General features: G+C 35.5%; 2 protein-coding genes across 2 annotated transcripts in view; one reads left to right on the plus strand and one right to left on the minus strand.

The window, feature by feature from the left end:
* Positions 1 to 321: 321 nt before the first annotated feature.
* On the minus strand, positions 322 to 25,210 carry LOC106169591 (uncharacterized). Its single transcript, XM_087001472.1, has 12 exons — positions 25,108 to 25,210; positions 21,839 to 21,904; positions 20,211 to 20,273; positions 18,590 to 18,702; positions 14,074 to 14,195; positions 13,005 to 13,078; positions 12,616 to 12,705; positions 11,649 to 11,870; positions 10,169 to 10,252; positions 8,851 to 8,987; positions 6,967 to 8,568; positions 322 to 2,791 (listed from the first exon to the last, which is right to left on the minus strand). The coding sequence occupies exons 2-11, from the start codon at positions 21,870 to 21,872 to the stop codon at positions 6,994 to 6,996; spliced, it is 2,514 nt and encodes an 837-aa protein (XP_086857598.1). The 5' UTR covers positions 21,873 to 21,904; positions 25,108 to 25,210; the 3' UTR covers positions 322 to 2,791; positions 6,967 to 6,993.
* Positions 25,211 to 25,559: 349 nt separating this feature from the next.
* LOC106169458 (calcineurin-binding protein cabin-1) overlaps positions 25,560 to 28,000 on the plus strand; it is a 32,877-nt gene continuing 30,436 nt past the window's right edge. The window contains exons 1-5 of the mRNA XM_013548924.2: positions 25,560 to 25,631; positions 26,413 to 26,499; positions 26,660 to 26,773; positions 27,042 to 27,179; positions 27,722 to 27,823. Coding sequence (XP_013404378.2) covers positions 25,629 to 25,631; positions 26,413 to 26,499; positions 26,660 to 26,773; positions 27,042 to 27,179; positions 27,722 to 27,823 — 444 coding nt within the window. The 5' untranslated portion in view covers positions 25,560 to 25,628. The remainder of the gene's footprint in view (positions 25,632 to 26,412; positions 26,500 to 26,659; positions 26,774 to 27,041; positions 27,180 to 27,721; positions 27,824 to 28,000) is intronic.

Below are 28,000 nucleotides of genomic sequence, written 5' to 3' on the forward strand. Positions count from 1 at the left end.
AATACAGGCGTGAAATTTTTCCGACTATTGGCACGTCAGACTTATTTGGTGTTGGTGCTTACAACAGTAATGAGATTTTTCCCATTGGCAGATTTTCAACTTTTTGGGAGCTACAAGTCTCATCCCTGAAAAAGGCCTCTCTATTCTGGCTACCCATGTTCCTGCAACAACATTCAAAAATGTATTTTTTTTTTACTTTTGTTGAAAAATTTGAGTCGATATCCTATATATGGTTTTCTAAAAATTACAGGTGATTTATACATATCTAGGAAATCTTTGTTCAAAGTAAAAATGGTCAGTAGAGGAAAAACACAACACCAATTTTGTGAAATCCTGTCTTTTATTCCTTCCTCTACCCCTTCACTGACCATCTGGTCTTCGTTTTTATTTGTGTGTGTATAATGTGAGCTAATGAAGTTATACAGGCTATAGCGAGCAAATGTAATAGAGATATTTGTGATATGCAAGGAAGTTGAAATTCTATAATATAAGCAAGAGATGTTTGACCACATTGCCAGCATATTCACACATACTATTGAGCACACATTAGAGTGAAAATCTGGTCTGCAGAAATGAGACTAAAGGTTCTCATTTCTTGGTTAATATTTCTAACCTTTTATAGTTGAATGTAATGAGAGATCTAGTATTTTACAGATAAACTGTACCTTAGGTACAAATAATCCACAGTCACCAAACGGGAGACGGCTTCCCATCCCTTTGACAGTTGAGATGGGTTTGTAATCTTGAGATTTTAATGTAGAACATCATTGGCTGACCAGTGCACTGCCCTTGAAGTATCCAGTAAAAGACTGGAAATGTATTGCACAGCACGTCACTAGATTTGCTACCTAAGGTACATTTACCATACAGAGACCAGCTAATAACTTCACATATCACATGGAAAAAACCTTCGCATTGCACCAGTTTACCAATATTGTATTATTGGACGCACCTTTTTTTTAACCTATAATGCACCCATCTTTACTGCAGGGCAGTATTTTCAGTTTCCATTAATGGAAAGATCTTAACACTTTACATCAATAGTCTGACAAAGAATTGACCACTTTCCAGATGTTTGCAAAGCTCTCTGTACATTATACTATACTGTCAAATGAGGATTGTAGACAAAAGGATCATCAATAACAATATTTGTGCATTTGGCATTGTGCTTTTACTCTATATAAAAGCATCAGTAAGTTGTCTTCTCTTAGTCTCTCCTAACGAATTGTGCTTACAGTGCAAAAGTACTCACAATTCACTATTTATTGTTCATATTGGCAATTATTGCATCCTTCAACTCCCACAAAACTGATCCAAGTTTTCAGCACTGTGTCTTTTGGCAAAAATTAAGTCTTACCTTTGGCAAGGTTTGTGTTCTGTCATCATACTCAAATTAAAGGCTACAAAAAGCTTTAATATCCTACTTGTGCAAGAAAATATACAAAGTTATCAAGATTATATATAAACTTTCCACTTTTATCATATATAAATAGGTGTAAATATAGATTCAAAATTTCAAATAACTCAACATATCCACAATATGTAGTGATATTCAGCAGCTTTACATAAAATCTACAAATATTATTTAAACTGAAATAAACAGTTCAGAGTATGTTTGAAAAAAAAATTACACTGATCCTTTGTACTCCAGAACATGTTTAACTAATGTTATGAGCGTGCTTAGTAAAGTAATGAAGTATTATGATCATGATGCAATAGATAACAAAAAATCTGCTCATCAAGACTTTTGGCTAGTAGTGTTGTTTTTAGATTTCAGATATAGATTAAATATAATTGATGGATGGAAAGATGTCAAAACTTAACAACACTTATCTGACAATCCTTCAGATCCTATATTCCAGTAGTTAAAAATGAATTAAGTCTGAATCTGGGAATGTTCTTCAAATTATTGACTGGGGCAAAATGGTTTTTCTCCCAGTAAAATGATGGCATTCTTTTCCTATCCAAACAGTTGGAAGCCCTTTCTATCAGACAAATCTGATTTATAATCAATTCACCTGGTCTACTATCTTCCTTTATCAACAAGTTCAATCTAATGACCCAGTAATTCTTGTAATCTGCAACAAAAGCTGCATATTGTTTCTTTTCATCTGCTTGGTTGTTTAGTCCTGCTATTTATATGCCTATTCACAACCTAATATATATGTATATATACACGTGGAGTGCTACTTTCAGTAATCACTTACTACACACAATGTCACAATACTCAATTCATGAAGTTTTTACCACTTGTAGTTCTTGTCATTCAGAGGTTTCAAAAAAACAGGAACAATGTTCATGGATTTTACATTGGACAAAGGAGTGACAGTTAAAGTGTCTAAATTTTGCAAGGTTAGTGCACCTGTGTCAGGAAAAAGATTTAATTTTAAGAGCTATTCTTGAAATCCCAACATATTAGGTTTTGACTGGATTTATGAATTCTCTTTTTATTTATGATATTGTAATACTATAATATATGTAAATATCAATAATGCCAAGGCTTGAGTACAAATAGCAGATAACATACATGATAGAATATAATATGTTCATAAAGGTTAAAGATTCTGTGGCCCGATGGTAAAAAGAGGGACTTCAGTTAAGTGCCAACAAATCTCTATTTTATGAGCTTCTTCTGGTATAATCCAGTACACTGCCAGCAGATAAGCTTCCATATAGTTTTATATTCTGTAACAAGGCAGTTTCCTGCCCCAAGGCAAAGACTTCATATTCATTCACGTAATCATCTCATTTTCCCTGCAATGTCCTACCAATGTCCTCCTTTAAGGCACATCTGAAAAATCATAAGCAAAAATGGTTTTTAAATCGATTTCAACCTAAGATTAGAAAAATCATCTCATCTTTAAAAATTTTTAAATGAAATAATGCTCATCCAAACACCATATGTCAAAGCTTAAAGACCAATCAGAACTAGAGGATCAGAGAGGCGATACCGCCTCCGAATATTGTACCACCAGCTGGAGCAAGCGCATTCGTATAGACCCCCACATACACAAAATAAGGGGTGCAGCCACCAGTCTTGTGCTTGACAAGCTGTAAAAATGCAATCAACAAGAATTTTCAAAATATGCAAAAAATATATATAACTAAAAATGGTGCAATCAAAGTTAAGTTCATTGTAAGGTAGGTCAAAGGTCAATTTCAAGGTCACAGTAAATTGCCAGTATATGACTTCCTATCCAACTTCAATAGTAACTATGGACCTATCTCTGCCAGTTTTGGAGATAAAAGGGAAGCAAAATTTGCAAAGTTCAGTTCATGGTGAAAAGTAGGTCAAAGGTCAATTTCAAAGTCACAGTAAGATTGCCAGTATATGACTTCCTATTCAACTTCAATAGTAACTATGGACCTATCTCTGCCAGTTTTGGAGATAAAAGGGAAGCAAAATTTGCAAAGTTCAGTTCATGGTGAAAAGTAGGTCAAAGGTCAATTTCAAGGTCACATTTAGATTGCCAGTATATGACTTCCTATTCAACTTCAATAGTAACTATGGACCTATCTCTGCCAGTTTTGGAGATAAAAGGGAAGCAAAATTTGCAAAGTTCAGTTCATGGTGAAAAGAAGGTCAAAGGTCAATTTCAAGGTCACAGTAAAATTGCCAGTATATGACTTCCTATGCAAGTTCAATAGTAACTATGGACCTATCTCTGCCAGTTTTGGAGATAAAAGGGAAGCAAATTTTGCAAAGTTCAGTTCAAGGTGAAAAGTAGGTCAAAGGTCAATTTCAAGGTCACAGTAAAATTGCCAGTATATGACTTCCTATTCAAGTTCAATAGTAACTATGGACCTATCTCTGCCAGTTTTGGAGATAAAAGGGAAGCAAAATTTGCAAAGTTCAGTTCATGGTGATAAGTAGGTCAAAGGTCAATTTCAAGGTCACAGTAAGATTGCCAGTATATGACTTCCTATTCAACTTCAATAGTAACTATGGACCTATCTCTGCCAGTTTTGGAGATAAAAGGGAAGCAAAATTTGCAAAGTTCAGTTCATGGTGAAAAGTAGGTCAAAGGTCAATTTCAAGGTCACATTTAGATTGCCAGTATATGACTTCCTATTCAACTTCAATAGTAACTATGGACCTATCTCTGCCAGTTTTGGAGATAAAAGGGAAGCAAAATTTGCAAAGTTCAGTTCATGGTGAAAAGAAGGTCAAAGGTCAATTTCAAGGTCACAGTAAAATTGCCAGTATATGACTTCCTATGCAAGTTCAATAGTAACTATGGACCTATCTCTGCCAGTTTTGGAGATAAAAGGGAAGCAAATTTTGCAAAGTTCAGTTCAAGGTGAAAAGTAGGTCAAAGGTCAATTTCAAGGTCACAGTAAAATTGCCAGTATATGACTTCCTATTCAAGTTCAATAGTAACTATGGACCTATCTCTGCCAGTTTTGGAGATAAAAGGGAAGCAAAATTTGCAAAGTTCAGCTCATGGTGATAAGTAGGTCAAAGGTCAATTTCAAGGTCACAGTAAGATTGCCAGTATATGACTTCCTACTCAACTTCAATAGTAACTATGGACCTATCTCTGCCAGTTTTGGAGATAAAAGGGAAGCAAAATTTGCAAAGTTCAGTTCATGGTGAAAAGTAGGTCAAAGGTCAATGTCAAGGTCACAGTAAGATTGCCAGTATATGACTTCCTATTCAACTTCAATAGTAACTATGGACCTATCTCTGCCAGTTTTGGAGATATAAGGGACTAAATGTTATAATTTTGGAGTTACCATAATGTGCCATAAATTTCCTACAGAAAAATTTTAATTAAAATAAAGAAAAGGTCATTTTGGTCAAAGTTCTTGAAATGGGAGGTTCTCTGAAGTTGCAGAAGTTTAAATTTGATAAAATAATGTCATTTTTGACCACAAGTTGTCTGCTTTGCCAAGCATTATGTTTTATTTTTCCGGAGTTCAAAATTTATTATCCATTACCGTACTGCACATTTTTACGGAAGCCGACTGGTGCCAAATGTTGAAAAAAAAAATTATCTCGAAATTTCGAGATAGCATTTTTTTTGTTCAAATTTCAAAATACTATCTCGAAATTTCGAGATAAATTTTTTTGCTCAAATATCAAAATGCTATCTCGAAATTTCGAGATAATTTTTTTTTTGTTCAAATTTCAAAATGCTATCTCGAAATTTCGAGATAAAAATTTTTTTTGTTCAAATTTCAAAATAGTATCTCGAAATTTCGAGATAATTTTTTTTTCTACATATGGCACCAGTCGGCTTCCGTACATTTTCCTTTCACCACCAATATGTACTTTCTGATACAGCGTAACTCGAAAACCGTATGGAATACAAAAAAACCGAGACCACCCCCAGTGTTGGGCTTTACATGCTCTACAAAATGCAAAAAAGAATGGGTCTCTAGCATTAACGGTTCCCGAATTAGAGACAGTTTTCAGTTTCGGTATCTTATGGCCGCTACTCCTGTGAAAATGCACCGATTGACCCCAAATTCACGGAGATGAAAGATGACCTAAAGGGTAACACTTTCCAATAATATTATTGGTTAAGTCTGTGTGGCGTCTGAATAACAGGGCAAAAAAATTTTTTTTCGTAAAAAATTTCATTTTTTTGAAAATTTTGACCCATTTGACCTTGAAGTAAAGGTCAAAGGTCAAATCCGAGGGTATATTTGAAATCTACACATATGACTTTTGGAAAGCCGTCTATAGAAATTTTTCCCGTAACTCCTTCTGTAGGGTAGATAATTAGCATTTAATTTTGCCATTTTTAGACAAGGGTGCATTGCAATGAGTGCCACACCCAGACCCCAATACCGACAAAGCCCAAATTTTACGTGGAACGAGTTGAGATTATAGGTGACCTAAATCCATGAGATGGGTACGGGGGCCCTTACCGTCTAGGAGGAGAAGCGGTAACGGTAACATGGCGGCGGAGCCGGCGGAACGGACCGGACGGGACCGAAACCATGTGTACCGCCAGCGCTAACGCTGGTGGTAAATTTTTTTGTTCAAATTTCAAAATAGTATCTCGAAATTTCGAGATAATTTTTTTTTCTACATATGGCACCAGTGGGCTTCCGTACATTTTCCTTTCACCACCAATATGTACTTTTTGATACAGCGTAACTCGAAAACCGTATGGAATACAAAAAAACCGAGACCACCTCCAGTGTTGGGCTTTACATGCTCTACAAAATGCAAAAAAGAATGGGTCTCTAGCATTAACGGTTCCCGAATTAGAGACAGTTTTCAGTTTCGGTATCTTATGGCCGCTACTCCTGTGAAAATGCACCGATTGACCCCAAATTCACGGAGATGAAAGATGACCTGAAGGGTAACACTTTCCAATAATATTATTGGTTAAGTCTGTGTGGTGTCGGAATAACAGGGCAAAAAATTTTTTTTTCGTAAAAAATTTCATTTTTTTGAAAATTTTGGCCCATTTGACCTTGAAGTAAAGGTCAAAGGTCAAATCCGAGGGTATATTTGAAATCTACACATATGACTTTTGGAAAGCCGTCTGTAGAAATTTTTCCCGTAACTCCTTCCGTAGGGTAGATAATTAGCATTTAATTTTGCCATTTTTGGACAAGGGTGCATTGCAATGAGTGCCACACCCAGACCCCAATACCGACAAAGCCCAAATTTTACGTGGAACGAGTTGAGATTATAGGTGACCTAAATCCATGAGATGGGTATGGGGGGCCTTACCGTCTAGGAGGAGAAGCGGTAACGGTAGCCGTCCGGCGGAGCCGGCGGAGCCGGCGGAGCCGGCGGAACGATCCGGACGAGACCGAAACCATGTGTACCGCCAGCGCTAACGCTGGTGGTACAATAATATAGAAAAATTACAAACTTCGCCATATTTCTTCAAGAGCATAAGCAAATTTTGGAACCATTAGCATTGGTTTATTTAAGTGGTTAGCCTTCTGTAATTTCTAACATTTCAGCCAAAAAGTTCACACCAAACTTCTTCACCTCACCTTCAAACTTTCAATCTAAGTCTCCATTTACTTAGCAGGATGTCCAAAATAACTACCAAATGCAGGAGGGTGCTCTGTTGCATCAGTGCTGACATTTCTCTGGTACCTTGATAGCACAGACTTGCTGCTGCTTCTAGCTGGTTTCTCTGGGGGCCTCTCAACCACCTGAGCATCTAATTTCCTATGCATTGGCTGGGGTATGGACTCTCCCTTCCTTGCTAGCTGTACAGTTTCCACTGATACACAGGCATCAATTTCTGATTGCGATCTTTCTGAAGCTGGTAGTACTTGTGGCTCACATACAGTCTGATCTGGTGTGCCCTGCTCTTCATATTGAACATATTGATCATATTGATCACCATACTGGGCAGCATATTGGTCACATTGGTCATATGGAAGAAACTGTTGCGTGTCGGGATTGTAATACCCATACTGTCCACTGATTTCATCATAGTAGCCTGGATAGAAATGAGAATTCTGAGTATAATCCATGTAATTATCATACTGCTCTGGGTAGCTTGTATATTGGGAGTAGTATTGTCCATAGTAAGCATTGTTGTTGTTATTATTGCTGTTGTAGTGTGCCATGTCTTCTAACTGTTCCTCAGTGTAGCTATCATAGCTATTCTCTGCATACTCCCTGTTGTATGATAGTTGTTCATCAGGTTGTTGTTGTTGCTCATATTCCTCATGGGAATAATCATGGTGGTCCTCATAGCTGCCCTGATACTCATCTGGCTGCTCGTTTGAGTAGTTTATGTATTCCTGTTCGACACTTTGATCATTTATGTAGTGCTCTTCCTCGTCTTCCTCTCCATATTCCTCTGGTTCAGAGTACTGAGATCTTGGGCTGAGTGCATCATCTTGTCTGTCATATTTTGCAGGTTCCACGGGTTCCATGTGGCTGACAACAGGCGTGGCATGGAACACATCCTCCTCAGCTGTGCTAGACTTCCTAGATCTGAGTGAAGAAGTAGAGTGAACTCTATCTCTTGCCTGAGCCACCTCGTGTTCATGCTCAATCTGCTGAAATTTAGCAGCCATGTTTCTGGCCATTGAAGAAGTGTGAGGAATACCATCATCCACCTGGTCATCAGATCTTATGATTTCTCTAGTCTGTAGAGGTGGCTGGTCTTCCTTCTCTGAATCAGATCTACTTATCGATCGGTAGCGATTAGGTTTAGGTGATGCCTCCCTGGGGGGAGTGATGTTCCTAGGCTTGGGCGGGGCAAGGGGTTTATCCTTGCTGACATTTTCCATGGACTTAAACTTGGCCAACAGGCTCTTCATTTTGCCTGGTTTAGGGAGATCATCCATATCATCCTTGCTGACAGAGCCTTCTCTGGAGGATGGTAGGGACATTTCCCTGTCTGGGCTGTCCCTGAGGTCTGGTACAGATTTGGCAGGTGCTACCTTCCTGGCAGTTGCCACCTCTGATTCCTTCACAGCCATCTCATACCTGGCACGCAGGGCTCCCCGGGGGCGGCTGGTTTGGCTGACCTCCTGGAGGTCGCGTCTGTACTCAGGGATGTCATCCTCCCTGGGGTGCACCTCTCCACTCTCCCACATAGACTTCACGGATGACATGTTCTTAAAGTGGAACTACAATATAATAACAATTATTAAAAATGTGAAAATTTTTACTTAAAGATGTACCGTTTTAAATAACAAAATAAAGACATGCTAAGGTATGTGTTATTTAATTTGCTACTTTATATTATTTATACAGGCGACTTGAAGCACGTCTGCTGATTAAAGCCGCCGGAAGATGTCATTACAATGGCTTAGAATTGATTTACCTTTGTCTCCTGTTCTCTTAAATCTAACAAACTAAGCACACATAAACCAACTAAATGTAAATGAGTACTAATAGTATGTTCTTACTGATTCCCTCTTAGACTTAGCGTCATCTCTTGGCAATTCAATCTCATCCTCCTCAGCTGCATGTCCATTGGTGTCGTATCTACCATTGGAAATCTCAATTCTTGAAGCATGAACCAGGCCAGCATCAAGCTCATCATCTAGAGAAAATAAGTATTTATTATCTATACTGCCAGCAATATTTGGTCAACATAATTTTTAAACTGTTAGTGACCCAAATATCTTGATTATATTTTAATACTGAAGACTAATATTGTACAATTTAATCATAAATCCAGACAACTGCTTGATGTGAAATATCATTTGCAGATATTTAATATGAACAATGGGTATGCATATGTATGGTTCATAATAACCATCTGCATTGTATTTCCAAACGTTTTCATTTAGTAAGTTTGAAAAATTGTGAAAAGCTTTAACAAAAGTAAACCAGTGATGTTTTATAAGATAAAGCAACCTATACTATCATAAAGAAATCTACACATAACAGTACCTTGTAGGGCAATCAGAAAAAAGTAATAAAGTAAATGTCATTCACATATAAAAAAATGAGAAAAACATGTAAATTACATGTTGTTTCAAAAGTATTAACTTAAAATGTGACTACGATATCAACAGCACATCTCAACATAATAAAACAGTATAAGTACATTTAGGCATGCCTTACTAAATGTTATAAAAATATTTTTTAAAATCTCACCTGATATATGGATAAATGTTTAAAACCTTCACTTTTTTATAGTCAATAACTGCATTGTAGCAATGTGCCATAGATATATTAAATACTATTTTATTTATAAATAGTACCATAATGTACAAATATCCTCTTTTTCATCTTTTGTGCTATTCATTGAAATTGTTTTAAAAAAAGATTGCCTGATTTCTGAAGACCAGCAGTTCAACATTCCAGCAAGTGCTTTCAAACATGGTGTCAAAAGGAACTAATGAAAAAATGTCAAACATGCAGTAACAAAAACAATAAAGACAAACATTCTGGATGCTATAACATGCTATCCATAGAGCCTGAGCATCAAAACACCATCTGTTACCTCAAGCTCTCTTAAAAATATATGTGCTGACATAAATGAAAAAATATGAATAACTAGAAGTATTAAAAACAGTCATTGCTCATCAGTTAATTTCTACACTGAAGTCATTTTTTAAACCAGCTCAGCATTTAAATTCCAAATACTGGATTACCATAACTAAATTCAGTAAAAATTGCTCCTAACATCAAAGGTCAAATAATTTTGTACATATGGCGAAGTAAGTTAACTATGATCATGGTGATATTTTGATGCCCAAGGTTCCTGTTGTCTACCTTCACTGTTCTCCTGACTGAAGAAGCCAGCAGCTGAGACGGAGAGATTATGCACTGCTCTATACCAGGGAGGCACCATGTGCACTGACAGAGAGGCATTGAAGTCAACATATACTTCTTGAGAACATTCTACATATTTCTATATATGTTTTTATTAACAATGTGACGATCAGGTACATTTACAATTGAGTACAGTCACACTTGAATATATACTTATATGTCACGCTGGTATAACAGATCACATCTAAGGCATTTAATAAATACTGTTTTTTGTGTGTGCATGTTCACTGGGAATGGAAGAAAATGCCTGAGCATTTCAGTAAAATGACATTGACATGGTGAGTGTAATAAACAGTTTCATTCCAATCTTGGCAAATATCACATTGCCATGACCTAGCAAAAGATGTGTATCAAAGTCTACATTCACAAATTTCTCACTTGGACACCAATTGTTTTAAATTGTTTCTGTTGCAATAAAAAGGATCCACTTTGAGTCATGGTGTCTGAGTATCATTTTAATGGACTGTAAGAACACTTCTATATTCAATCACAAATAATTGCAGAATGTAATGTACAAACTTTGTTTTGGAAGAACAAGAGATGAATGATAACATTTCAAGCAAAATTTACACATTAAAAAAAAGTTTCCCACGAGTATTAAGAAGCCTCGAGTTACATTTATTGTATGTAACTTAATCTCAATTTGCAAATCTAGTTTCACAATTAACAGTCAACACCGAATGAGGTATATATATATCATACAATGCTGGATGTAATACAAAACTGTAAACAGTTTGGGATCAACTGTTTTCAACAAGTAATATGAATACTGTTTTCTTTGTACATTTAGTCTTCACGATTTCAAGCATGGATGCAAAATGGCACCAAAAAACGATGAGTCTTGAAGAAGACATCTGCAGAGATCAGAATACAACATGGAATACACATACCCAACACCATCAGGGTGCTACATTGAATGACAATGTAAAACACCATGGATGAAAAAGAAGGGAAAATAATTTGAATGTGAATCCTGGATAATGATGATTATAAAAGTGTTGCACATTATTTTATGTACTTGATTTGTATAATCTGAGCATAATAATAATAATAAACACCCCAAGGTTCTCATTTCTGCAACTTCTGCAATAATAAATGCAACCTTACTATTTTTTCTGACTCAGTAATAGAAATGGTGAAGCTTGCCAGGTGAGCAATCCATTTTTATTCGCTATGGTTGACAGTGAAATACCTGACTGTATCTTTGATGATTCAAAAATGTTTTAAGTCCCTCCCATACTTACCACATTTCTCCCAACTGATAACAGAGCCTGGGACTGAAGCAACCCAGTCTTCAGACTCAAGTATATCCTGTTACCTAATTGGCAACAGGAGGAGTGTAATAATATGAACAATCCAAACACCATATCAGACTCAAAGGTAAAGCATGGGATTACATTCCAGGTTTCATAACACTTACCAACAACACTAGTCTTATGCTTATCCTGATAGCTAGGTCTTCTGCCATTAGTTACAGTTTCATCATCCTTTACACGAGGCTTATGGGTAGTTTCCTCTCTGAGCCTGTCATTATACCCAACACTGGGTTTGCTTTCACGGTCTACACTAGGCTTACGGTTCCCACTACTGAATGCACGCCTGCTTTCCTCAGCAACATGCTTTGTTGGCACATGCTTGGTTTCTGCAAGACAAGACCCATGCATTTGGACACCACTTCAAGATATAACCCAAAACCAGCAGATCCCTTTAGTGTCATTACAATTTAAATAGCAAAGAGGAAGAAAATCAGTTTTCACTCAGAATGCATAATATCTTTAGGGAAACACATTTTCATGCATTATTTTTAAGAGTAGAAAGGGCAATAACATAAACAATTTTACAAACACAACACAAAGCAGTATATCTTCACTGAAAGTATAAGTAAACATGTTTCTGCTTACAACCCATCTTTAACATGCACCCTGGTTAAACAAAGGTAAGACAAATGACATAAACAAATACAGATTAAATGATATCTAAAGCAAGCAAACCAATCAAGTAAAGATTATACAAGAATAAATGATATGTTACTAAAGTAAACAGAACGTAGTTATTTAAGTGTACAGAAGGTTACTCGGTTTAAAAATGAATGAAAAAACAGCACAATTGTTACACATATTCTAATACATTTCAAGCTGCCACACAATAAAATGCTACCAATTTCCCAGTTTTCTTGCAGGTTGCTCCTTACCTGTTCTATTTCTTAGAGTAAGTTGCCCTTTGGCATGCCTTGCTTAACTTTGAACTCTTGACAGAACTATACCCACGTTATTATTTAGATTCTGCTTGGCTTTGACACCATATTTGGCTGCCACATTTTTTCTCTTTTTCCTCCATTCTTTTTTTTAGAACAGGGGTGAAAAAACATTTCCCTATCAAAATCTTACCCTCGGGCCTAGGGGTGGTCTCCCTAGATCCAGTAGGAGTCAGCCACTTGTTCTTGTGTCTTTCCTTGCCAAAACCTTCTTCATAGTTGCCTGCAGTTACACAAAAATTGATCAAGCTCATACAATCAATTTCTTAAATAAGGTCCATTTTTCTTCTCATGAATTGCTTTTAGGAAGTTCTGTTACTTGATAAAAACACAAATGTTCTCTTCTGGACAAAATTTACATTACAGTCTCTCTAATACATGGAAACTGGATGAGATGACAATTCTGAGTTACTCATCTCTTCACAAAGAAAATGTAATCATATGCTTTGAGTATCCTATTTGGATTTTCACTAAAAGCTCACCAAATTTAATGAATATACATAGCTGAAGAAAGATTCATACCTTTCTTTTTGAATAGCTCTATGAAATGTGGTTTGCAGAAGGTCTGTCCCTCCAAGGCGGCATAGTTGCCCAATCTAAAAATTAAAGTTATTCAATTCATGATGCAGTGTGATACAGTTAGCACTTAAGATCCGCCATGGGTAAATTGCAAATTGATTCATTCAATAGCTAATCTATTTTACCCAGTCTACTATACTTAATAGCTGAGCCACAGTACCAAGGTAATCCATATAAAAGTAACACGACACCTCTCTTTTTTGTCACAACTCTAAATGGTCAATAAAGTAATTTCTCAAAATGTTCAAACACTTTCTTTCACTTTCCAACAATAATATATTTTCTGATAGGAACCAAATCCACTTTATAAAACTTGAGAGTCACTTTTCCAAGATTCACTGACAAATCAGTTTTAAAAAAATATTACATATCAATTTTATCTATAAGGATTAACAATCCCACTAAGTACTATCTTTTCCACATAAGGCCCAGACATTACTTTCAAGAATACTAATTTATTCCACATAAAGTCATGACGAATAAGACAGGACACCTTTATTCAAGCTCTTGACTTCCACCCAACAGAGATCCTGACACAGACATAATAGACGGCTGTCAGTCAACACCCCAATGACTCACAGTTATGCATTAAATTTTATTACTTCACACTGTTGCATAGGGATAATACAGCCAAAGGATGCACTCAACTGCTCCCTAGCCTCGTGGCTGAATATTTCTTAAGCTGCTTTGTGCGGTTCGTTTTAATGAAGTAACCTAATCTTTGTGAAGTATCTTATTTGTGACATGTCACAAGACTGAATTTCAACCCAGTTTATTACAAAAACAAATTTCACTGAGAGAGGATTAACAAATAAATACTAAGGCACACTTGTCAAATTTAAGTAAATGTAAATATCATATTTTCATCCATTATCATTCATTGTCATGCCCAAATATAAAATCCCACCTCTTAGAAATAAACATACCTTACAAACAGCAAACTTATATTCTATGAGTAAAGCATTATGATACATTTGTGTATGTTGTAGACATCATTTATTCAGTTACTTACCCCAAAGTCCTGTTGCACTTAGCACAGCGAAAGCATCCCTTGTGGTAGACTTTATCATCTGCAGTTATCTTTTCCATCTCGTACACCCGTTTGTCACAGGTGGTACATTTTTCTGTAGGAGCCTGAATCAAAATTAAGCAATTTTTTTTCACTGATAACCATTATGTGACTTAAATATCTAAACTTGTAAAAAAAAAACATTAAAATTTGGGGATTTATAATTGTGAGAGTCTGTTATGCAATGTTTGTTGCATTTCCATTTACTTAACTTAAAATTTACTTAATTTACGGTCTTTATATAACCTTGTTTTAAAGGCTTTCTGTGCTGTCAAGTATGTGCTTATGCATGCTAAACATTGAAAACTTGATTATACATGGTATTGCACAAAATGTACCCAAAAATGTGAAAGCACATTTGACAAACTGTCAAAGATTACACCTTAATGGTCTTTTTTCTGCTTGAAAGAAACTAATTTGGTCTATAAATCTTTCAGCTAATGCGAAATAACTATTAAGTTTTACCTTCAATTAATCAACATGTTTTGACAACAAGTGGATGCATCATTAACTTATCTAGTACTCCATGTACAGTATGACATAACAGTGTCTGCTCTAAAATTATTGTTTGACAATATATTTTTGGTCTTTTTTTTTTACATTCAAAATCTAAGTTCTTCCTTTTTTCATCAAAGGTGAAATCAATATCTTTGAAACACATGATCAGGTTCAACTAGCATGGGCTGCCTGTAAAAACAGACCACTGAGGCTATCTGATGAAGATTTCAGCTTCAAGATATTCCCACAATTTTTGACCTTTGAAAAGTTTGCATATCCATATTCCTGCGAGGAGTCTGTGAACAGTGTACAGATCTTTTATCCATGATACCTCCTAGAACAGATAGCCTCAGCTATTTTGAGGTGCACCGTATCAAACCACCCACTGGCATGCACGCTATAGAAAATATGGTCCTTTGAGGCAATATTCCCTTTTATGTTCAATTGTTCTTTAATTTTATGAAAAATGTATTTTAAAGTTACAATATTGGATATCAATATTGTGCTGTGCGTTATGTAAACTGGAAGGCCTGTCCTTGATTAAAGCATTTCAAACCTCAAACCTATGAAAAAAGGTGAACAAGTGGTAGGAAAGGTTATCATGTCTAAAAAGTAGTTAATGGTAAATATACTTGTACTTGGGGCTAAATTTGGTACATGCCAAATACAACTGTTGTGTGCCAGACTTAATAAAAGTAAACGCACATCCTGTAAATGCAATACACGCTTTCAATTTACTACTTTCTTAAAGATTATCTATAAAACACATTTCAAAAACACACCAGTGCATTGATCCCACGTAGTGCAGATACAATTCAGTCTCTACTGAACACTTAACAAGAGGTAAGTAAAGAGTAATGAAAGGGCACAATTGTGGCATTTTATTGCCACAAAAATGAAGCATTCAGGAGTGCACCTCTATCAGATCTTGCCAGACAGATTGGTTGGGACAGAGGCAGCAGATGTGTCCCATGGAGATAAATCTCACTGTCACCACAATGTGCCAAGACATGCAACTGGTGACAAAATTATCTGTACTGTCTTTGTCATGCGGTTATATCAAATTGTACACCTATCTCATTTTAATTTACTAAGACATATATACAATGCATGGTTTTGATAATGGTACTGATCATTGTACTAAGTTTGTGCAATATTTTTCATAAGACTGCACATTCACCTATTATGTCACTGCAGTAAGATGTTTATGAATTTGTAATATGCTAAATGACTCATCAAACAGATCCTTAAAAAACATTCTCTTTAAAAAAACAAGCACCAAGAGGTAAATTCTGGATAATTACTTCTGGGCATTAGCAAGCAAGCAAAGGGTCAGACAGCTTGAATGCACTCAGGCTAGCTCACATTATAGCCTCAGACAACCAGACAATTCAGTGAACTCCTACTATGCTTTTGAAAGTTAAATATGTATATACAATGAATTGGATAAATTGAATTTGCATTTGGCGATGTGCCCCATTCCTAGATGGAAGTAAAAGTCCCAAATTTTCCATAATTTCCTCATTTCACTGAACTTTTAGTTATAACTTGACATTGTTACTCTCTTGGCCAGTTAGGTTTATTAAAGGCAGGCCCATAGCCAGCAATTTCAGAGGGGGGTCTTTTCCCCAAAAAGTGGACCTTTTACGATGAAACCAGAATGAACCTTTTCCTGACAACAAGGGTGGTTCTTTCTAACCCCCCCTCCCCCGGGTATAGGCCTTCTCCTTTAAAGAAAAGAGGTCTTGTGAAGCAAAAGGATCTACAATATTGAAGCGCCAAAATACAAAAGTTAGGCAAATATATACTAATGGGGGAATGCACCTGCACTCAACAGCAAATGCAAGTTAGCAATTCACTTTGTATTTTCATAATTAAAAGATTCTGAAAATGAAACTTTCATCTTTTGTGATAAAACAAAGTGCAAAGCATTGGTTTGATGCAGTAAGATATGAAGAGAACAGGTAACTAATACAAAATTATAAGTAAATGAAATATCATGACTAACATTCAAGGGCAATTTAGATATCCCACACCCAAACATTTATGATATCATGCTATGCATGAATGTTGAAATAGCCATTCAGTTCATCATAGCCATAGTTGGTTGTATACTAGAGAAGAATGCCATTATATGTCAGTTTATGATATAGTGAAACAGTGGGTCATCATTCTTCAAATTCTTTTGCCTTCAACAGACAAAACCAATTTTTCTCACACTTTTCTCTAGATGACCAAGTAAAGAGTCCCAGTTATTTCTAAGTCAAAAGGTTTCAATACTGAACATCCCCTAGAGAGTAATGAACCAAATTCAGGAGAAAACCAATAAATAAATCAGCTTACAGAGAACAGAAAAGCCAACATTCTCCTGTATTCAATATCATTACATAACACAGGCAGTGACCAAGGTGCCATGCTTTCTCTGCAACTTTAATTCTATACCCTGGCCACAGTATCAGCAACAACAGCAGATAAATCAGCAGCTCAAGATGAGTTACAATGATAACAATGACCAGTCTACTTATGCTAATGACATGAACTGTAACCTCTGCCAGATACAACAGGTCACTGTCTGGTAACTGCTAAATGTTGCCACCCAAGCCCACTGATTGGTCATCAGAAATGATATCACAACTGGTAGTATAGCTGGTTTTTCTAATTATATTTCCCCATCCAGTGTCATTTGTTCCGAAAATCAACATTTCCTCACTTGAAATTTATATTTCAAGCATATAAGTAGGCTGCAAGAACCCTTAAGCTTATTTGGTGTAGGGTTCAAGATGAAAACTAACCAGGTTAACATTTTCTGATTTATCTCTACATTAATTATTATACACATGCTCGGAAGCCCTGGTAAAATTCATAGATATTGCAGGCTCACAGCTACAGGCCTATCTCCTGAAGGCTGCAGTTTATGCTCATCTGATACACTATATCTTGACCAAAGCTGCTTTGTTCTCAGTTTTTATTTCATGCTATCAAGCCATGGCTACATTGCATAGATATGAGCTTCAACGTTAATTCAGCAATATCTGTAGTGATGTTGGGTGATGTTGTTATAAAACCAAATTACGTGGTAACAGTATTAATTTCTGCTGAGTGAGACTGGTTTAACTGTTATAATGAAGCAATTTCTACTTCAGAAAACAACAGTTAGCATCTTTTCAATAATTGTCATTTTGATTTATCTTCAGATTTATACATATTCTTTCTGGTGGTTTACTAGTGGTTAAATGTTAGTTCTAGTTAAATTTTTCAATACCATTGTGGCTGCCCATTTCTTTGATCAGCAACCAAAAGGCATAATATCCCACATGGAATCCCCAATGACCGGAAGTACATGTATTTATCAGACAGTATGCTTATCAGAGCATCTGTAGCTGATGTAGTAGCCAAAACCTGGTAGAGCACATGATGCATGTTGCAGAACTATCAAAGGAAGCCAGGGAATTATCTATAATTTCAAAATATTCCCTCACGCTGCTCTCTGCACCTAGCCATCAGATTACGGCTGGGTTCTAAGTGAATACCGTAACTTAAATAATGTAACCGTAGTATGCAGACTGTATTACTGAACTTCTGAGGCATTACCTGTATGGCTATTACAGAAAGGTAAGGCCTTAAGAGACTGATGGAGGAGATGGTATTCATTCTTTGAAGTTTGATGTTAGTGTGTACTGTGCTGCATGGAGAAAATTTACAATACAGATGTGCACTTCTTTTTGTAAAGAGGCAATTTCAATGGAGTTAACTCCTGCTAAGAGTGTAACTCAAGTTTTAATTTTTGAAAAAAATCCACGAATGATACCTCCCAGTAGTTGTAGGAATTATGTAGTTCCCACATAAACATCAACTCCACCCTTTATATTTCATACACATCTGTACATGCTTTCAATGCAGTTTGTCATGTTTTGTCAATTTAAAAAACACAGTGACACCACGTTCATATGTTACACAATACCTGAAACATCCTGAACCCTCTGTTTTTTGTCCTTCCAATGGGTGGCCTTCCAAAGTCCCCCTGTTCCTGTTGCTCAAAAATAGCCAGCCGAGAGCCAAGGTCCACTGTGAAGCCTACAGCGACAAAGAGAGGGACAGTGTTACTGATCATCAGTTAAAAATTTATTCATGTAATGTGTCAGTCACATGCCAGCCACTGATTAATCCACAGAGGACCACTGGACTCTTAAAATGGGGGAACAGGGCCTTGGACAGGATAAATATATATCTGTTACATTTTTATATTGATGTTTATCTGCTTTAAGTATGTGGCTTGAATTTGAGTGGAACATTATTCTTTTTTTCAAACTAAAAAAATATGAAAAAGATTAAACAATTAAATTGTTCACATTTTTTCACTTTAAACGCCATCCATTTTCATTTTCCCTAGCAACTGACAGTGATTACATGTTTGATATATAGTTTCCACACTTTACCTGACTGTTATCATTCATCATACATTAACGTTGTCATATCAAAAAGAGATTACTTCTGGTAACCATCAATTTGCAATAAAAATCCCTAACCCATGTAACGGCCAATGACTGTTATTGAAAAAATGAAATATGATAAAAATAAAACACAAAAGCTTTTTACCTTTGAAAAAAATCCCTATTTGTTCTGTACAACTATATGGGACAGTGCCATGTGGGCTTAACAGTTTGTCTTACTTTCTCTAAGTGGTCAGGGAATAATCATAGGTCAAAAATAGAATAAAGTATACTATCATTTTCAATTAATGTTCTTATAATGGTATTATCGCCATAGCATATCACTAAGATAATAGCCGTTCATCACATATGCCATACAAGTTGTATGATTCATTGGTACACACTCATTTCTCCTTTAGCCTCCCATGATTAATGTTATGAATAAAAAGTGTTGTGTTAAACAATCTCAAACCTGATCCTCCTAGTGATAACAAATCCTGTTTATCATATCTTGTACTTGTTTATTGAACAAAAGACTAAAACAACCTGGTTTATTGATTATCTTTAAAAATTACCGTACTGTTAATTATATTTAACAAAAGCATATAAAATCACCTTCAAATATAGTAAGAACAAATCAAGACATCAAATATTAATTTGCAGACAAATAGCATATTAATTCTTAATCTGTGTGAGCTACAAATTTCTGATAAACTAGTTTCAGGACTGTGGTTTTTATGTCATGTTGGGAATTATATACAATACTAGAAATGAATTTAATGAAAACTTACAGAAACACCCTGCAAATAAAAAATAATACTAAGTTAGTAATAAAAATCTATCATTATTCCCTTTTTCCCCAGTTGATCCACAAAAGCAGTATCAAGGTGCTAAAATGCGATATCACCACAATAAGCCCCTCTCCCGAACCCACCCTTTAGAGAAATCATGACCAGCTGGGTGGGAAAAATAAGGAGAAAAGACAACAGCACACAACATTCATAAAAATTTTAAGCTGCTTTTTCAGTAGAGGAATTGCCATCTCTCTGTCTGGGCAACAACTCCAAAAACAGGCTTACATTTTGGCTCATGGCCCCATCTTGAATACTTTGACATTTACAGCAAGAACATTTCACCATGGGGTTATCTTACCATTTTCTTCTGTGGGATTCTCTACCACTGCTGCTGACATGTTGGCCAACTGACTTTCCTCCCCTGAAAGAGGAAAAACAAGAAATGTGAACACAGATACAGAGTGACGAGGAAGATCTGCAGAAACAATCTGTGTGTCTCACAAGTTGTGTACACAGGTATTACTAACAATGTTTTCCAGGGGAGCTTCCACCTGATTGGAGAATCAGCCCATGATGTAAATGGCCAATATAAACACCAAGCTAAATTTATCCTGCAAAATGCACTTCACTGACTCAGTCTGCCTCTTGGTCAATATACTGGAGGGCTCTGGGAGCTTCAATGGTTCAGTGATGCCATTCATTCTTACCAACTGTTTCTGATGCTAAATCTAAATATATGCAAATTCAAAGTTGGCACAAGAATCAAAGCAATCTGTCTGACTCAGAAATACAGTAAATTATTTTGAAACAGAAGTAAATTCTTCCTGACTAATTTTAAGCTGAACATTTCTTTTATTTCTAAACAGCAGTGCACTAAAATGAAACAAAATATAATAGAGAGTGATTCTTTACACAAAAATCACATAATGCCGTGTGTATACAAAAAAGGAAAATATGTGTAAAACGTTTCATAAGTTTGCCTTTAATACTAAAAATTCAGTATTGACAACTATACTAGATAATAGCTGCAAAAACATATCAGCTGTCAGTGTTTAGTTACAGTGTGAGGGCTCTATATGACTTAACAACATCTTCATAATTTGGAGCTTTGACTGTAAAATTGTTTACCGTCAATCATATGCATGTATGTTCTATATGGCATTCAGGTTTATACAGGGATCATCATAAAATCCTTACTGACCAAACATGGTTTTTCCTGTGTAAAGTAACGGGTAGCCAATTTTTTCAGCAAGGAAGGTTTTCATGAGTGAGTTATTATGGTCTATTACACAAAGGTCAAATGAATGTATATCTGCTGGCCATATAGCTTGCAGTAAGATTAAAAAATGTAACCTTTGCAGTGGAGACCTAAGTAAAATAATACTACAGGGATTCACCCCTAGGGCAAAATGACTGAACTGAGGCTGTGGTAAAAAAGCAAATATTTCTACCCTGAGCTACTTTCTAAATGTTTCATTAACTACCTAATCCATGTACGTAAAACTTAGAACTGTGTGGGTGAGAACTGGCGAACTGGCATTGCCAACTCCTGGCTCAGTCATTTACCCACGTCAACAAGCTAACGGTACGAGACGTTCATCTCAGGTAAATGTGCATTAATATGAGGTAAGGGTTACTCAGATGCTGAATCCATATGAAAAATATACGCAGGATGGTTATAAATAAACAAACATCTGGCTCTCCTGCCCCCTCTAATATTTATTCTTAATAAGTATACTACTACATGTATATAACATCTAACAAAAAAGTAGTCTTCAATAAAAAAAATATATTGCCGGACAATGATAGTAAAACATAACTTGGTCAATGGTGATATAAAAGTCGCTAAAAAGGAAGTCATTCTTATCATTTAAAATTTTTGTTAAAGCAATTCTTGTGTCCAAGAACTATTTTAAAACAAAAATGAATGTCAAAAAATTAAACCACAATTTGCCATAAAATAAGTAATTATTATAAGATACTTGCATTTCTGGCTCTCCATCCTCTCATCTGTCCACATCCTTATCAAATGCAAACACACAGAAAGGCAGACTGGAGTGAGGAGATATAATTTAGTGGAATAAAATGAGTTCATGAATATTATACTGACAATAGCATTGTGGTAAAAAGTGGCTAAAAATTAGTGCGGAAATAATACGATTATACTTCTAGCATGAGTCACACATAGGACTGGAGGGATTTCTTTGTTTACAGAAAGCGAGTAAGTCAGTATAAAAGAAAAACAAATTTCACTATTCAAACATTCTCCTGTGCCCTGATGTAGAACAGAATCTATGCACACCTAAACCAACACGTTTGTTACTGTATTGATTGTATTTTCAGGGATGAAGTACTACACAGGCTGCCTATACAGTGATATAAATGCTAATACACCTTTGTTGACATAGAGGGTTTTTGTTGGAATACAGGTGAAAGTCATTGGTGAATATATCTATTGGACAACATAAAAACTGCTCTGTAGGTTTAACACATCCTTAGATCACTAGAATATCAAAGGGTGATAACTACCTATATGAACACCATACCATGTCTGAAAACTAGCCTAATTAGATAGAAAATCCACAAAAGAGAGACTTACACGTGATGTACACTGACAAAGTTCAATCAATATGAGAAACCAGTTTCAAACAATACCGAGTATGATATTGAGAGTTCTAACTTATTAGCCAAGATAGAATTATTGGATTGTGCAGTCAGACATCAAATAGGTCAGTTGTGTATATTTCATGACACCACATCATACAACTACTTACATCTGCCAGAAACAACTGCTATGTACAAATGTTTAAATTCAATATGAAATAAATACAAAATTATATGTACATAATTAAACAATTATGTAGGAAGTACTTATCAAAAGGGGGAGATAAATATTTGAGTGGTCCAGCACTCAGTCTATATCTTGACATCTCATGATCGTACTTGACTTATGATCCAATATCTGGACAGCTGGGCAATGTGTCAACAAAAAGTACCAGGTTTCGTATTGACTCCAAGTGGATAGGAGTAAACTAACTCAATACTAGTACTAGATAAAACAGGTCTCACTGGTGCAGTGGAAGTAATCTTGAAGTACCGAAATACACTTATTTTCTTTCATTTTCAACACTCGTGTGATATCTATAATAAATGAATAATATTTGATGATATGAAAAACCCTTGTATATAATCTAAAATGGTAAAGGGTGGTACCAAGTGTAAAATTAAAAAATAAGTTTCAGAAACCAGTAATAATATGCATGCTAACAACCTTTGCAAAGTATGCAGGCATAAAGCATAATATCAGTTACTAGTAATGCACTGCACAAAATGTAAAATATCACAAAACATGACATTTCATGAATGAGATGTTATGCTAATTAAGATTTAGAATTCAAAATTAATGTTGTCATTAAGCAGTAGCACTTACCAATGAAGTCAATATTGGTGTTCTAAAAACAAAAATGTTAATGCAAAAGCACATAAAAAGAAAGAACTTCTCTGCCCTACTTGTCAAATCCTGTCTGGTTTTCAAATATATGGCACTTGTAGCACAATAGAAATAGTTAAAAATCAACAAAGCTTGCTAGTATGCAAACCAATTGCTCATTCTGTTTCATATGAAGCACCATCAATAAAGCATTCCTCTAGCAACAATGGCACATGAAATCAATTATATTACATTGGCCTCCAGTGACAATACCTAAGGATATTACAATCTGTCCATGGGTTGATTGAACATGCTTGGTATGAAGATGTTCTGCATACAACTTCTGGATTACGTATGTCTTGTATGTCTTCATTGTACTGTTATGTTAGTCAGTATTAGTCATGAAAAAGAATGAGTTTTTCAATGTGGGTAGCAATAGAAAAGAAGATACAGCAGTGACGGTGCTAAAAGCCAAAAGAGTACCCTTTTCAAATATGGATTACAGTTGATACAGCGTATAAATGATTCATTTGAAGAGTTTTTTATATGAGATTTCAGTATTCAAGTAAGCAGGAGTATATCCTGATTTTAAGCTGCATGCATCAACATTACCATTTGACCACATACACTGTGAAAAATAAAACACAATTTCAAAGTCAACCAAAGTACTGCACAATTCTTTAATTTGCAGACATGCTACAGTTTTGCAATTAAGCCCTGAACCATATTGTCAACTATGTTAAGCTATCATATTACACAATGCTGCAATTTCTAACTAATACTCACAGTAAAATACATGCAGGGATGAAACACCCGAAAAGTTTACTGTTGTAAGCACCAACACCACCCAAAAAAGTTGGAAATCCACTGATAGTCAATTTGCTGCTAGTTTTTTATGTATGTTATATCTAAATGAAACTAATGAAAATGAACATTAAGACAACACTAACAGGAGTTTACTCTCATTAGAACAATTATAATTCCAGTTTTACATGTTCTCTCAATGTGAGACAGACAGCATCCTGTAAAGCTTACTCTCACTATCAATCTATATATGTATGTCAGTGAGTCAGTGAAAAGTTAATTCAGGCTCTGTTTATCCTAATCAAGATCAGCTTAGTATACAATGTTTTCACACTTATGGACATCAGCTGGTCCATTCAGTCCATTTGCAAGGCCACCCTAAACATGACAGTTTGAGCTGACCTGAGGCATTTTCTCTTCCAAGATTTAGCTCTATGAGCCTCTGTCTCTCTTATAGCATGTTACATGTAGATGAATACATATGTACTGGGTACACAAAGAAGTGTACTTGAGATAGAGAAGTAAATAGGTGTACATGAGCACTTCAGTTGATCCAGAAAGGGAAAAAAAAACAAATTGTTACTCCCTCATCCTGGATTAACCACTGTCTTGTTTTCTTACTACAATTCATTTCTTATTTCATTCAAGTTTCACTCACTTTTGTCAGTCAATGAATCAATGTACTAGTACGTATATTCGTTACCCATGATATAGAGTGCTTTCCATGAATTGTCACAAGTGCCATTCATAATATCACTGTTTTTGAGAGAAAATACTATCATATATGTGTTGACTTCATATACAATACCCCAAAATATTTTGTAATATTACACTAAAATACTTGTTCAACTTTCAATCATGCATTGGCTGATTGAAGAATGAGCTTGAACAAAATTTACAAGTTTACATCAAGCTGTCCATGACTATTATTTGGTTTCTTGTGTTACGAAGGTGTAATTTAATTAATGTAAAAACAATGTCATAAACTGATAGTGACCATTTCATTCGGATAATAACTTACCGGTTATTTGAGTGATGTTAAGTTTTGCCGCCGGCCGCCTCTCGCACTCCCGATTTTCTGTGATAGAGCTGTTCCCATAGCCTCCCTCTGTCAAGCATTTATTAATTATTCACATATCTACAATGTGCAACTTCTACCGAACATTTATATCTATACAAGAACAAAAGAAAATAATAAAAATTAAATATTTTAAATTGAAAATATCATTATATATCGCTATGAATACAAATGTATTTTAGTCGGGGGTACACAGCAAATGACAGATTTTACGGAAGTTAGCTAAGAGATTTAAGCTATTTTTTTACACTAAATGGTCATACCTTTTTAGATTTTAAAATATGAAAGTCAAATTTTCTGTTATAAAACATTTATTTTGATTAATATTGTTAGCAATTTAATTGTGTTATTGTATAAATATGAATGTTCAATAAAAATATTTTTTTCGAGAATAACTTGAAGTGGGTAAAGTAACTTAGCTCTGGCGCTATTTATGGAGTTGCTAATTTCGGACAAAAACAAGAATGGTAATGTTGTTGCATGTAGCTCTAAGATCTGTGTTTAAAATGGCTTTTCAATAATAGATACGTAGTGTTACATCTTCCAATGAGCCGATCCGTCAGCTTTACTAATATCTTCCTACTAATATCTCCCCCTTTTGCTGTTGACAGACGTGCGGTCTCTGTCACTGTTACTCAACTTACTGTGTTAGTGTTGTTACTGCCTAGACTGATCGTGATAACGTTTCGGATGCCTCTTCACTCTTAAGAATGATCCAGCATCCACAAACCCACATTTTACGGCTAAGCCAAACGATTTTTCTATTCCCAAGTTTATAAGAATTTTATTGCCTGACAACATCTTGGTAATGAATTCTTAAAAAATGATCCTCAATTCAGTCAATGACCCAGATAGACGTTTGAGTTAGGCAATGTTCATGTGGCATTGTTCATAACTAGTGTTTGTTCATATTGTCATTACCTGATTTTTTTTCACATCACCATAGTTGTGCATAATTCTTGTTACTATAACAAATGAAGAACAATGCTGGTGTTTTGCCTGTTCGCAGTGATATTTCATGTGCTTAATTATGCAGATCAAGCTGCTGGGTTTACTTAGTAGCATGAAGTGCAGTTCAAGTTGGAGATTGATGATTCTTTAAATTTTTAATGCTGGTTTTCTTTTCATCTTCAAAGATATGCAAAAATGTTTAAAAAGATTTTGGGATTTTAGAAAAAGGTTAATTGAATTTAAGAGGAGGCCCAAAGAAGTGATAATGTTTTGATCATGTTTGTTTACAATTTACAGCTACGTATAGCAGCATTGAATGAGTCCTCTAATGAATCAGATGAGGCCAGTACCCCATCACCACCATCTGCTACCAGAGAAGCACAGGTGACAATGATTATCAATTGGTGGTTTACTTTATCTTAAATGGACAAGCCTGAAACAAGCTTTTAAAACATCTAAATCACAGTAATCATGACGTGTGTTTTGTTCCTAAAGTGCTGCTTAAGTTTATTATTCATTTGGTGTATAATTCATTGTATTATAGGAATCAGAAGCATTTGCCCTTTATAATAAAGCCCTGACCTTGCAACGCCAAGGTGAACTAACCAAAGCAGAGGATGTCTTTAAACAACTCTTAAGGACACCACTTTTGTTAGAGGTGAGGTATTTTGATATATAATAAGTGTTAGTCATTATTATAATCTAAAAACTGAAATATCATCTCTTCATGTAAGTGATAAAAAGAAAATATATTTGTATAGGTATGAAGAACCTTTTAGATAATAACACTAATGAATTGAGGTAGCCTTCATTTATTTCACATTCCTTTACTTCTAACATGTGTTACTGTACAATTTTACACAGTCTCTGTTTTGTTTTGGTGTATAAAAGGTGCATTTTGATTAAGTGGTTTCTTTACATTCCAGGCTCTACCACCAGAAAATGAAGATGCTAATCTTGCCCAGAATCCTGGGCTTATGCTCAAGTATTCCACCTATAAAAACATTGGAGGGATGGCAGCAAACAATGGGAACCACCATGCCGCCATGGAGGCCTACTTGGAGGTAGACAGCTCTACCAGTGGCAATGTTTTACCAATCCCATTGTGAACTTTCCTTTCCATGGAGACACCTTTGTGGTGCTAATTTTTCTGAGGGTTGCATTCTGTATTTTAACTAACTGAACATTGAAAAGATTTGTGTGCTTAACATAATTACATGTAGACTGATTTTGAATAATCCAGGTTTTATCTGGCATCACTCAAAAACACATTTTGTTGAACCGTAAGAAGTATTTTTCACCTAAATGAAAGAAAATGACAGACTTGTTGCTGTTGAAAAAGAATCCCCATGTTAGTATGATTTTTGGATGGTGTTAAAAGTTATATAAATAATGATAAATAGATATCTTTACAAGGGCGGATTTAAGCTGTCTTCTGGGTCTTCCGGATGACGGTCCGATTTTCAAGTTTACATTGACGGGTATCTAATTTTTTTCTTTCGGAAGACAGTCAAAAATGGAGGATGGACCAACAAAGATAATTTGGAAGACTGTCAGAAAATATCTCTGGATCTGCCCCTGCTTTAAAATTTTTCTCTGGTTTTAGGCTGCACTGTTAGATTCTAGTGATGTGACTTTATGGTTCAAGATAGGAACAACTGCATTAAAGCTCCACCATGTTCCCTTGGCAAGACACGGGTTTGAACAGGTAACACTGGTGTTGAAACATAATAGGAGCATTTAACATGACATTAACTGACAATAGAATATACAGCACCTGTAGCCAGTGGAAGTGTGTTCTAAATAATATATAGAATATGAGTAAATGGGGTAGAACTGGCAACTCTGAAAATTAATCTAAGACAAATACATCTCAGATTTGTTT

Source organism: Lingula anatina, chromosome 1, assembly GCF_051362555.1.
Source record: "Lingula anatina isolate TDL-2025a chromosome 1, LinAna3.0, whole genome shotgun sequence".
Taxonomy (NCBI): Eukaryota; Metazoa; Brachiopoda; class Lingulata; order Lingulida; family Lingulidae; genus Lingula; species Lingula anatina.

What these genes read in the sequence shown, in the direction of transcription:
- LOC106169591 (XM_087001472.1), bottom strand. Translation starts at nt 21,872, where the DNA reads ATGTGGACAGATGAGAGGATGGAGAGCCAGAAAT. An exon ending in GAGGGTTCAGGATGTTTCAG is followed by an intron (nt 14,196 to 18,589) that starts GTATTGTGTAAC and finishes ATTTTGATTCAG; the next exon opens with GCTCCTACAGAAAAATGTAC. An exon ending in AAGTGCAACAGGACTTTGGG is followed by an intron (nt 13,079 to 14,073) that starts GTAAGTAACTGA and finishes TTTAATTTTTAG; the next exon opens with ATTGGGCAACTATGCCGCCT.